This window comes from Lemur catta, chromosome 11, assembly GCF_020740605.2.
Source record: "Lemur catta isolate mLemCat1 chromosome 11, mLemCat1.pri, whole genome shotgun sequence".
In the NCBI taxonomy this organism is placed as follows: Eukaryota; Metazoa; Chordata; class Mammalia; order Primates; family Lemuridae; genus Lemur; species Lemur catta.
The window spans coordinates 36031709-36045612 of NC_059138.1; the positions used below are offsets into that span (position 1 = coordinate 36031709).

Genomic DNA, 13904 nt, shown 5'->3' on the forward strand with positions numbered 1-13904 from the left:
CTCCAACAGTTTAGTTTATTTTTTTATCTTTTATTAGCACTTTTGTTGGGTGTTAAGTGATATTGTGGTTTTTATTTTCTATTTCTCTGGTATCTATCTATGAAGTTTAGCATCTTTTTCAGTGTTTATTGGCTATTTGCATACTTCCTTTGTGAAGTACTTATTCCAGGTCTTGCCTGTTTTTCCATTGCATTTCTTACTGATTTATGTAATTTTTTTTTACATGTGATGGCTATAAATCTCTTGTCATATATATGTGTATGTGTGCCTGTGTGTGCATATATATGTATATGTGTGTATGTGTACACATATATATGTCTTGCAAATATTCTTCCACTTTGTGGCTTGCCTTTTCACTCTTTTTGGTGTTTTTTTGGTGAGCAGATATTCTTAATTTTAATTTAGTCCAATTTATAAGTATTTTATGTCCTGTTTAAGAAATCTTTGCCTATCTCAAGGTCATAGAGGTATTTTCCTGTATTTTCTTCTAAAACTTTGCTGTACTTTTCACACTTACATCTACTATTCATCCAGAAGATTTGGTTGTATGAGGTAGGACCATTCTTTATATACTTATCCAGTTGACCTGACACCATTTATTGAAAATAACTTTATCATAAATCAAGTGATTATATGTGAAGCTGTTTCTAGACACTATATTTTGTTCCATTGGTGTATCTGTCTATTCTTGCTCCAGTACTGCACTGCCTAAATTTTTGTAGCTTTATGATAAACCTGATATCTGCTAGGATAAATCCTTCAGCTTTGTTCTTCCTCTTAATATGGCTTGGCTATTCTTGACATATCATATTTCCATATAAATTTTAGCATCAGTTTATCAAAAATAAAGAAAATTATGCTGGCATTGCATTGAATCTATGGAACAATTTAGGGTGAAATAAATCTTTATAATATTGATCTTCCAAACTACAAATATGGCATACTCTTCAATTTATTTGGGTCATCTTAATTTTTTCAATGTAGGTGTCTTGCACATCTTTCATTGGATTTTTCTTAAATTAATTCATAGATATATCTTTGGATGGTAATTTTGTTTTTATTTGAACATTTTTTAGTATTGCCTCTTGGTCTTTGGTCATTTGGTAATGGCTTCACATGCATGATAATTTTTCTGGATGCTGGACATTGTGAATAAAAAAATACTGCATAGGATCCAGATTATATTAGATGATTTCTTTTTCCAGAGAGTTTATTTGTTCCTCTGGTTGGCACATAGAGTGGGGTACTAATAACCTTAATTCAGTCAGCGTCAGAGCTGGGTCAAGGCTGTGTTACAATTTGGGTAAGATCTTTAGTTTGCTCTGTTTTTAGGGCGTATTCCTCCAGGGCTTTCAGTTGCCAGTCTCTGGGGTATTCACTACCACCCTCCCCTTAGTTCCTAAATTCTCAAGAATACAAAAAATTCCACTGATTTTTCAGAGGCCTTCAGCTTAGCTTTTTTAGCCTCCCACACCTCATAGGTTTAGAATCCAGCAAACGTCTTGAGGTAAAACCAGAAATGTGCTTGAAGCCCCCTCAGGTCTTCAGTTTTTTCACTCCAAACCCATGAAACTAAATGGTCGGATAGTTTTCTGTCCTTCATTTGTTGCCCCTCTTGTTGCCAAGTCCAGTTTTTTAACCTTTTACTTCTTCCCAGAATCAGCAAATGCCCCAAGAGAAGTAAAGCTGTAGTTCATAACTCACTTCCCAGTAATTATTCCCTCTCCAAATTCTTAGCCCCTCCTGTCCTCTTTGCTTCAGCAACTCTCTGATGCTTTTAAACAGATGGTGTTTTTCCTTATATTTTATCAAGCTTTTCTGTTCATTCTTGGCATGAGCATTGATCTCTAACAGATTGTTCCATTCTAACCAGAAATGAAAATTTGCATTTCCGTCCTTCACCATTGTTCAGGTTCCTCTAGTGGGAGCTACACTAGCCAGGGCAAAAGAAGAAAGAAAACTGAAAAAGAACTTAAAGCAGTAGCGTTTCAGGCTTGATTGATCATAAACAATAAACAAAGTGAGTGATACTTTGGAAAATTGTTTGATTTACTGAAGGTTACACAGCAAAAGTATAGCTGCCATCAACCATTCCATTAAAACTGGGATACTGACCATATAAGATGCTCTGTGTACAGAAGCTAGAGAATCTTTGGTAAGCGACAGAGAACCCTAGGATTTAAGCTCTAGCATGTTTTTGCTTCCCATCAGATTAGTGGGAGAAAGAAAGAAATAAATAAGCTCTTTCCTGTGATCAACAGTAGGAAGTTGGATGCTTAAAATCTTGAAGTCTGAGGTTTATTTACACTAATTATTTAATTATAATGGTCAGGTTTTATCTTCTACTCCAGTTTTACTTATTAATTATCATTTGTTCATATTCCACTATAAGGCCCCCTTGTATTCCATGTTCAATGTACACAAGAGGGCTTATTTTTTCCTTTTAATATTATGAAGCAGTTTTATCCTCTTTAGGATTTGGACAAAATATTGTGTGAAATTTATAATGTTAACCTTTTATTGTAACAATACTCTGTAAATTTGTGTTAAGCAAATTATATCTTCTTTAATTTTTAAGCAATGTACCTTTTAAAGAAATATTTGAATATTGAATAATTTTTGTCCTTGATATTAGGACAAATATATCCTGGATATTAATAGACAATATGTCAGAAACTAATAATTGATCATTTAAGAATAATGAGAAAGGAATGAACACTGGGCACCTTGATTTTATATGACAGTCTACATGTGTTGGTTAAAAATAAACATACCCTTTCACTCTTGATTTGACAAAACAATAAAGTATCTTTTCTCTCAATATAGGAAAGAATTATTCCATATTTATTACGACTGAGACAAATTAAGGATGAAACTCTTCAGGCTGCAGTTAGAGAAATTTTGGCCTTAATTGGTTACGTGGATCCAGTGAAAGGCAGAGGAATCCGAATTCTTACAATTGATGGTGGAGGAACAAGGTAAGGCTAAAAAAGTTATTTTTAAAAACTACAAATTCAGTTCAGCTTTATGGACTTAAGAAAACTGATTTGATATAATTATATCATTATAAAATCAAAATTTTAAAATATAACATGAAATTGTTTTTCTTAATTTATCAGTCTAAGAGCTACTCTAGCATATACCTGAATACCTGAATTACCTTTTATTTTGATTAGATTTAGGATATATGTTTAGTTTGGTCTTTTGAGACCTTTTTGATAGTTTAGAAGCTTATCAACCATTATTCTCTTAAAATCTTGGCAATGTTTTATAATTTTAGCTTTTTTTTATTATATTTATCTAACCTGTTTATATCAGTCACCTAGTCACTTGATGAAATGATGGTTAGAAAAGAGACTATTATCAATAACTTCCTGGCACCCCATGTCTTCACTTGCAGATGCCAGGTCTGGTTCTATATAAGAAATAAGCACATTCTTTGTTCAGAAGGAGATAATTTCACTATCGAACTCTATTCTTACTACTGGCAATCTATGCATGCTGCTTCTTCTGTCTTGGTTTGTCTGGTTTCTCCCTACTTGTTGCTTAGATTCTTTGGCTTGGTTCTTTGGACCTTTTTCTCAAAATTTTCAAGCTTGTGTTCTAGTTCCCTGCCATGTCTACTCTTACCTCTTAAATTCATAGTATCTAAGATGCTATGAGTTCATGGTATTAATATCTAATATGCCCTGCCTATTGTTCTTAGCTTTAACTTACCTCTCTGATTTTGCTCTCTGGTGTACCTGCTTTGCCAGTCATTCTTCTGTATGTTCAAGTAGTACCATGTCTTTTTGTTAAATTCCGTGGTCCTATATTCACCCAAATTCTTTATACTTTTACATCAGTGTGAGGAAGGAGTGAGAGATGAGAGAAGGAGGCTATTTCATAATTTAGGTATAGAACAATAAAATACTAATCTCGGATGGTGGCAGTGGGAAGCAGAAAGAAGGAAAGATATGCAAGAAATTTTGAAGGAAAAGGGAGACTGGATATAGTACATGTAGATCAAGATCACTCTAAGTATAACCCTGTAGGTGCCTGGGACAGGATTGCAGGGACAGGGGAGGTGACTGGTGTTGAGAAAGACAGTTCTGTTGTGCACATGTTGAATATAAGATTATATATGTCCATATGGAAATGCTCAGCTGGCAAAGAATAGCCAACTGAAGAGAGCAAAGTTTTAGAAGTTTAGAAGATCTTGGTGGATGTTTCTTAGGGAAGTGAAATAATCTAAGGAGGAATACTTCATTCATGTGATAAAGAGATAATAAATGAGAGAGATCATTCTAGTTTACAGAATTGGTTCCAACTGATGCGAAGTAGGGAGAGTAGCAGCTAAATGAGTAGGATCATTTCACTGAGGAGCAGAAAGAATCTTCTCTGCTGTTAAGTTCAGGGGAGTTGGGAAAGATAGTGTCATTCATTGAGTCAACTAACAAACAAATAGTGATTGTCTACTATTTTGTAAGCACTGATTTAGATTCTGGGGACACTGAGTAAACAAAATAGACAAAATCCAAGTCTTCATGGTGCTTGCCATCTAGAGGAGGACAAAGGCAACAAATAGAAAAACAAAAATATTATTGGGTAGTAATGGTGCTATGAAGAAAAGTAAAGGCAAAGTAAAGGGTTGGAGAATAATACTGCTGTTTTATTTATTTTTTTATTTTTATTTTTATTTTTTTTTTGAGACAGAGTCTCACTTTGTTGCCCGGGCTGGAGTGAGTGCCGTGGCGTCAACCTAGCTCACAGCAACCTCAAACTCCTGGGCTTAAGCGATCCTCCTGCCTCAGCCTCCCGAGTAGCTGGGACTACAGGCATGCGCCACCATGCCCAGCTAATTTTTTCTATATATATTTTTAGTTGTCCAGATAATTTTTTTTTTAATTTCTATTTTTAGTAGAGACGGGGTCTCGCTCAGGCTGGTCTCAAACCCCTGACCTCAAACAATCCACCCGCCTCGGCCTCCCAGAGTGCTAGGATTACAGGCGTGAGCCACCGCGCCCAGTCTATAGTGCTGTTTTAAAGAATAATCATGACATGATTTCAAGGAATTAATATTTAAGTAGAGTTCTGAAAGAAGTAAGAATATCAAAGGACATTCAAATGTTTATTTAAAGTGAGAGAGGTATGATGAAAAAGACGTTTGTGACCAGTAAATATTTGATTTGGTAGAATAAGAGTTTTGTGTGTCATACAGGGAAGAAATTAGCATGAGGAAATTTGGGAAAATCTAGGTGTGGGTTAGGTTTAAGGTAAGTTTAGATCAGTGATTCTCCACTGGAGATGATTTTGCCCCCTAAAGGACATTTGACAGTGTCTGGAGACATTTTTAGGGGGGGACTACCATTTACATGTAGTTTGAAGACAGTTGTCACTAAACATTCTACAATGCATAGGACACTCTCCCAAAACAAAGAATTGTCTGACCCAGAATTATCAATTGTACTGTTATTGAGAAACCTTAGTTTAGGGGAATATGAGAGAGCAGCCAGAGTGGGAGGTTTGTGTTGAAAGCAGTAAGGTATGAGGACTTACGAGAAAAAGAACCTAACTCTTTTATTTCTTTTGCATAAGAGAGCCTGGTAAGTACAGTGTTAGGCGTATATAGTAATAGCAACCTGGTAAGTACATATATTTTAAATTCATTCCGAATTAATTTATAACTACAAAATTTTAAAATAATTTTTTTTGATTGTACAAGTAATTGGAAAAACTTAAGAGAAAAAAAGAAAAAACCATGGCTCGTAACTCCAAGATCATTTTAATATTTTGATTTATTTTCTTCAAATCTTTTCCTTTGTGAATATATGTGCATATTTTATTTTTTATAAACTAATTGAAGTCAAATTGTTAAATATATTTTATCCAGCATTATCTTTAATTCTTCATGTCTCACCTTGAAATAATAATATATTTCTTTTATAAGACATCTTGTCTTCTTACCTTTCCTCAAATTTACATTATTTGTTGCATAAAGAAAAAATCTTGTGTCTTTGGTTTTCTACTTTAATCTTAATGTTTTCTGGTTACTTCTGTTAGCAGTAGCATGGTAAAATTTGACATTCTAAATTTTATATTTTTGGTGCCTACTACCATTGTGTTCCAGTACTTACCTGCCCCATACCTTGTATTGGGAATAGAGCTTTTCATTGTTTTTGTATATTCTCCCCATGTTAAAAATTGTCCACATGGTACACACTCCCTGAATTGGCCTACACCTACTAGGCTGTTTCATCTTTTTACATTCCTTCATGAAGCTATTTATTGCCTTTGGCAAGGATCCAGAAATGAACAAAGCAGCATTAATTAATATACCTTTAATGCAGAGAATTATACTGAGGTTAAGAGTTTTAAAAAATGAATAAATAAAAGGGAGATTAAAAATCTGACTAGTGCAATATATAAAACACAAATGTATAGAAGCATAGGTAACCAACTATACTGGTAAGAGAAGAAACCAATATATAGCATCCCAAAACTGGTGAGTGGAGGTTTTAAGTGTATTCTGGAGTTGGAGTGTTTAAAATAGTATAAATATAAAATAGTATAAATATATAATAGATAGTATAAATATAATAGTATAAATTTTAAAATATATTTTCATAACACAGATTTTTTACCATTACTTAGATACTGGATTTTCAAAAGTGATCCTAAAGATTTGGTCAGCAATTTTTACTGTTTCTAATTTATATTATTAGTTTTCATGTTAGCATATAAACTATAAAAGTAATTTTTAGAATAGTTTTATTCAATAATTTAAATTAATTTTTTTTGAAACAGGAATTCTCATTTTGCCTTTAATCTTTTCTACAGGGGTGTGGTTGCTCTTCAAACACTACGAAAATTAGTTGAACTTACTCAGAAGCCAGTGCATCAGCTCTTTGATTACATTTGTGGTGTGAGCACAGGTAATTATTATTATATAGAAGTGGTGCATTAAGGAAAAGAACATTAAGCACTTACGTTTAAGATCATGGTCCTTTGCCTCCTCCGGCCCTCCCTCTGTACCCCTAATCTTTCTCCTCCCCTTCGTCTCTTTCATTCAGGGTTAGGCCAGTTAGACACACTAGGTGGCAATGTGTCCTACCAATTACAGCTAGATATGAAATCAGCTATTTAAAAGGACATCCCGAAGAGGACCTAATTTCTCTAATTATAATACGTTGGTTCCTAGGGCTAACTTGAAGGAGTAATTACTTAATGAATTGGTGAGTTGTCAAATATACTGTATTCTGTGACTAAAACTAAGTAATTTATTAATGTTAGAAAGAATATTATCTACCACGGTATCTTTCTTATATATTATATAATTTAATGTAAAATAGCACATTTTACATATTTTTAAATTATCATCATCATCATTATCATTGTTGGGTAGCGTTTATTTCTGAGGCCTGGTAAAGCCCTTTACATGTATTATTACAGTACAAGAGACTTAGGAATTCTAGTTGTTCTTATTATTCCCATGTTACAGATGAAAAAATTAGGGCTCTGAGAAGTTAAGTAATTTGTCCCAGGTGATGTAGCTAGAAAATATCAAAGCTAGAAATTATGCCAGATCTATGGCTCAGGAGATCTAATAAGTGCTCTAGTGTCAATGCTGATAAAAACAGGATTCTTTTTTTCAGGTGCCATATTAGCTTTCATGTTGGGATTGTTTCATATGCCCTTGGATGAATGTGAGGAACTTTATCGAAAATTAGGATCAGATGTATTTTCACAAAATGTCATTGTTGGAACAGTCAAAATGAGTTGGAGCCATGCATTTTATGACAGTCAAACGTGGGAAAAGATTCTTAAGTAAGTTGTCATTACTCTTTTTAAAATATTCTGATTATATAGGTAATAAGTACATATTATAATTTGAAAAATATAAAGAAGAATATTAAATTATTAATCCCACTAATGAGAGATAGCAGCTGTTACTATTTTGGTGAATCATATTCTAGTCATTGTTTTCTTGGATTCATATATGTGAGATTTGCATGTAAAAGTTACAATTGCCCTTTTAAAAATATGAAACCATGGTGTACGCAGACAATATTTTCATCCTGTTGTTTTTATTTAACATATGAGTCTTTTCTCAAGTCATCCTTCTAAAATATTTAATAATTTTTAAATTTATTTTCAAATATTATATAAAGTCAAAAATACAAGCATAAAGTAGAAGCTTAAAATCACCCACAATCCTATTATTCAGAGCTGTAGACCTTGTAATATATTTCCTTCTAGTTTTTTTCTAGACTGTGTATTAATACATTTTTATATACATTTTATGTAGTTGAAATTATAGTTGTAAATTTGTATCCTTTCCCTTTTTACCAACTTTATTAAAATCTCTTGACACATTTTTAAAGACTACCCTATACTCCAGAGTGTGATGGTACCATATTTTCTTAATCATTTCCATTTAGGATTTTTTAAGGGCATGTAGGACATATGTGTTCTTCCTGATTTTTTTGTGATTATGAACAATGCTGTGGTAGGAAACTTTAAGTTTAAATTTCTTTTCATATTTTGGAATATATCATCAGGTGATTTTATAAGAATCATAATTAAGGGTCAAATGTTGATGTATTTTTAAAGTAATCATTATATGGAATATAGAGACTATATCAAGAAAACAATGACAATAATTTGTAATCCCACTAAGAGAAAAAGCACTATTAACATGGCAATATATTTTTTCTATAATTTCCTACAGATAAACAAGTGTATGTGTATGTAGTTGTGTTTGTGTATTCATCCCCTTAGCAAAATTGAGATAATAATGCACATGTAGTTTTGTATTCTGTTTTTTTTTCACTTAGCATTTTATCACAAATGATTTCCTATATTATTTAATAATGTTTTGACACATTTTTTTCATGATGTTCACCATTTTATGGTACTATTTTTTATTTAACAAATTCTGTTGTGGGAGAGGATACTTCAGATATTTTTGCAGTTCAGAATAAAGTTTAGATGGACATCCCATACCTCTACTTAAGTCTTTGATTATATCTTTAAGGTAAATTTCTAGAGTGAAACTTTGGGTCAGAAAGTATATATATTTTAAAAATCTTGATACATACATAGCTAAATTGTTCTTCAAAACAGTTGCCCTAGCTTATTCATCCACCAGAATCAATTTGTATTTCTATTTCATGAACACCAAACAATTTAATGGTTAAAACTATATCAGCTTGAGAGATTTTGAAACTGGTGTTTCAATTTATATCACTTATTGATGAGTTTGAACATTTTTTGATTTATTCTTTTTTTGTGAATTTTGAGAGCATAATCTTTGCTAATTTTCCTATCAGAGTGTTCCTCACTATATTGTAAATATATTAACCATATATTGAAAAAGTGCTTTTTTAATTGAGTTTTTTAATGTAGAGGATTTAAAAGTCTTTATTTAGCCAAATCTTTTCCTTTAATGATTTTTTAACTTTGCTTTTATGTTTGTAAAGTCTTTCTTCCCTGAAAGCAGGTACATATTTATATTATTTTCTAGTCCTAAGGTTTTATTAATTTTATATTTAATTCTGAAGTCACCTGAAACTTATTTCAGTGTCTATTATAAGGGGGTCAAGCTTTATTTTTTTTCTCCAATATTAATTCAAAAATCCCAGTACCACTTACCAAGTATTTTTTCTTTTTACTAACTGATTTGAAACATCACCTTTATCATATTTAGAATTCTTATCTATATTAGAGTGTATGTCCAAGCTTTTGGTTTTTCTGTTGATTTCTTTATTTTTGTACAGATTCTATAAATTTAGTTTTTGAAACTTTGTATAATGTTTTTATATTGATACAGTATAACAAGTTTTTTATCTTGTTATTCTTTTTCACAGTTCTGTTAGCTGTTTTCATTTAGTCTTCAAAGCAAATCTTAGGTTACTGTTCTCATCTAAATATATCCCACTGATATTTGGATGGAAATTACATGAAATGTATAAGTTATTTTGTAGAATATTGACATCTTTCCAATTGTGAAGTCTTCCCATCTGTTATTGTTGTATGTTATTTTTAGGTCTTCTGTGTCTATTAGAAAAAAATAATTCATATCTGTTCCCATGAAATCATAAAATCAATACTGTTTAGTAAGGTTTCTCAGTGACATTTTAAAAATTTACTGTAAAACCAGCTTCTCTACTATGAAATGTTTTTTTCGTTTTGTTACTCATGAGAATATCTTCACATATTTGCATACTGCTCAGTTTTGCTTTTTCAGAGACTTATTTTTAATCACAGCATTGATAAATTTTATAAATGTGATTAGTTGTTTTTTCTTTTTCTACTTTTTGCTCAATTTTTGCTGCAAAACAAACTACTCCAAAACTTGGTGGTTTAAAAAATGATGATTTAGTCTTACGATTTTTGTGGTTTGACAGGGCATTTCTTCTGTTTTTGCCTAAGCTCACTTTGTAGTTCAGCTAATGTGGCTGGGACAACTGAGTTTCTCTCTCTACCTGGTCATTCTCATCCAAGCTTTGTCTCATCACGTGGTCTCTGAGTTCCCAGAGGGCAAGCCCTAGTGCATAAACACTTATCAAGCCTCAGTTTAAGAACATGTTTGCTGATGTCCCATTGACCAAAGCCACTGAAATTGAGGGTCTGTATGAGAAGAGACTACAAACAAGGACAATGGATACCAGGAAGTATGATTCACTGGGGACCATTGTTACATTCTACCACATCTACCTTCTGGCCTTTTTTGACATAACATTTTTTTCCCTCATTGTTTATTGAGAGCACTTTTATGTGTTTTTTCTGAGATAAGGATTTTATGTTACTTTAGGAACACTATTTTTAAATAAAGCATCAGTAGAATCTAGGAATATTGAGGATTTTTTCATATTTTGACATCTCTCTGAAATAAGCAATTACTGTTCCTAACTTTTGTTTGCAAATTTATATTCATAACTTAATTCACTAAAGCATTTTAGCTCTTTTGATAATATCAAGATTTAAACGAAAAATAAGTGTGAACTTTGCTTAAAGTTTGAAAGCAATATGCTCCTAGGATTTCTGTTCCAATTTTATGCTAAGAGTTCTATGAAAAGATAAAGACTCTTAAGGAAGAATAAAATTGCATTGATCTTCATTCAGAAGAAATGTTTATATCAGGTTGAGAAAGATGAAAGATCTCGTCCATTTTGGAAAGCATTTTAATATTTGTATTTATAAAAGCTTATAAAGGGTAGATCACCAAGCAATTTGTAAATATTGCCTTTAAGTGAAATTCCTTAACATTCTAGTTGGGAAACATGAGTATTGTTTGGAAAATGTCATTAGAAAAATGGTTTTACTCATGAGGAAGTTTGGTAAAACCATAGTCTTTATATTCAATTCATGGGCAAAATGTATATAATTTTTAACTCTGGAAAAAGTCCACATTGGAATAAAATTCCTTATTATGGAACTGCGAAATGAAATTATGGAAATTGCCGCCCAAGGACAATTTCTGTGATGTTGTAATTCAGATGCCAACTCTGATGATTTTAAAAGTAGTTTTTGATGCCATTGGCTCTCTGTTACCTATTACTACTTAAACAAGTTTAAAATCTAAATGTCCTCACCTGGTTTTTAGGTAACTCTAACTAGTCTGAACATACTTCTGCAGTCTTATCTTAACACAGCTCCTTTATCCTGTCAGCAGGACCCTGAAAACAAAGGATTTTCTTCTGCTCTTGTGCCTTTAACCTGTATATGTCCTGGCTTTGAATATGTTTCCTTGCTATATTTCAGTGTCCTTCTTAAGCTACCTTCATGCATCTTTCTCAGTTTCTGCACCCTATAGTGATTGTTCTACCTCAGAACTATAGATACTTGCAGTTTGAACCAGATATTAATAAATAACTACATATTATTTCGTGTGCATTAATTGGATTATAAGCCTCCTAGAAGAGAGCCTTAAACATTTTTTTTTTCTTGGTCACTCATAGCAGTTAGACAAAGCCATGGACAAACAGTAATTGCATAGCATGTTCCCTGGTATTTAGCAGATAAAATCATTTTGATATAATTTATTTCTTCTCTTTTAATAAAGGGATAGAATGGGATCTGCACTAATGATTGAAACAGCAAGAAATCCCACATGTCCTAAGGTAAGCTTAGAGTCTCTTAAATATGACACCTAGCTGGAACTGAAGGTCTGGTGAGAGCACATATTTTGAGGGCCCTATTATTAAGGGAAAAAATTCTTAGGAATTTCTTCTAATAGATTATATTAATTCCTTATATAATGGGTCATTCTATGAAGACATAAGATGTGATTATTAGACCTTTTCTATATCCAGTAAAAGTATAACAGAAGTTTAAGAACATGAAAGAGTGGAACTAAAAATGAGGAAGAATTATTTTATTATAATTATTTTAATCAAATCTAGTGAGGTAAGGAAAATTATGGTATTTCCCCTCCTAGACTTTTAAAAAGAAATTTTATCTGCCTCATATATATATAATGTATACACACACACATACAGTCACATATTGCTTAATGATGAGAGTATGTCATTAGGTTATTTTCTTGTTGTGCAAACATCACAGGTGTGCTTACACAAACCTAGATGGCATAACCTACTACACACCAAGGCTATATGGCATAGCCTTCTTGTTCCTAGGCTACAAACCCATACAGCATGTTACTCTACTGAATACTGTAGACAATTGTAACACAATGGCAGGTATTTGTATATCTATACATAGAAAAGATACAGTAAAAACACAGTATAAAAGCTCCATTATAATCTTATGGGACCACCATCGTATGTACAGTCTATCAGTGACCAAAACAGACCGGGGGAAATGGTTCATGCCTGTAATCCCAACACTTTGGGAGGCCAAGGCAGGAGGATTACTTGAGGCCAGGATTTTGAGACCAGCTTGGACAATGTAGTGAGACCCTCATCTCTACAAAAAAATTAAGAATAAGATAAATAAATAAATACAAGCATAAAAAATGTTATTGACCAAAACATTAATATGTGTCACATGACTGTATTATATTAATGTACAAATAGAATCCCAATTAAAAAATTTAATGTCACTTGGATATGTCTCAGTGTGGCTCCTCATTTATTTATTTGCTTGAAACCCAATGATATGAGTATTGCCTGAGTTCTGTTTTCTTTACTATTACTCAGTTGATTAAGGAATAGTATTTATGTGGCTAGGACTCCCACACAGCTTGTATTTATTCTCGGATAACAAGCTATAACCATGAAAAATCAAATACAGCTCCCTCTGTTGCTCTTTAACATCAGCATATTCATACTTCCATTCATTCTGTAAATATTATGCACACACTGTACACTGTGCTAGGCACTTTTGATATATTAGTGGTCAAACACAGACATGGAGTTAACAGCCCAGTAGAACAACGTAGGTATTAATGAAATAATCACACAGGTAAGATTTAGTTTCCCTAAAATGTATAAGTGCTATGGAGCCCAAAAGTAATTGTCTGAAAGCATGTATTTAAAAGGACATGAGGAAAGGCTAGTGAGATTTGAGATCTTGGGGTGAAGGCTGATAGATGAACAGCATTCCTGGCAAAGGGAATGGCCTATGCAGGAGTCATCATAGGGAATTCCGGGAACTGAAAGACTTAACTTGCCTCAGACTCCAAGAGCAACATGTGGGATGAGCCTAGAGCAGTAGGCAGATCAGACTACACAGGCTTCATAGACCGTGATGAAGAGGTAACTTAGCTCTTTTGGAGAGGACCTTAGTTTGCACTCTACACCTCTTGCTTATACCCTTGTATCTCCAGGGCTCCTTGTCTGTTAGCTTGCTTTTAAATCATGAAAGTTGTCAATTTTAAATAAAATAATGGAGTGTAAGAGAATAGCCAACTCAAAAAGTAATTCATCATGATAAATGGAGCAGACACCCAAAATGTTTCT

At 32.7% G+C, this 13904-nt stretch overlaps 1 protein-coding gene across 2 annotated transcripts in view; it reads left to right on the forward strand.

The window, feature by feature from the left end:
- The window catches only part of PNPLA8 (patatin like phospholipase domain containing 8), a 39256-nt gene that overhangs the window by 16137 nt on the left and 9215 nt on the right, over positions 1–13904 (forward strand). For both annotated transcript variants that reach the window (XM_045565397.1, XM_045565396.1), the window contains 4 exons: positions 2827–2978; positions 6820–6914; positions 7635–7806; positions 12047–12104. In XM_045565397.1, coding sequence (XP_045421353.1) covers positions 2827–2978; positions 6820–6914; positions 7635–7806; positions 12047–12104 — 477 coding nt within the window. The remainder of the gene's footprint in view (positions 1–2826; positions 2979–6819; positions 6915–7634; positions 7807–12046; positions 12105–13904) is intronic.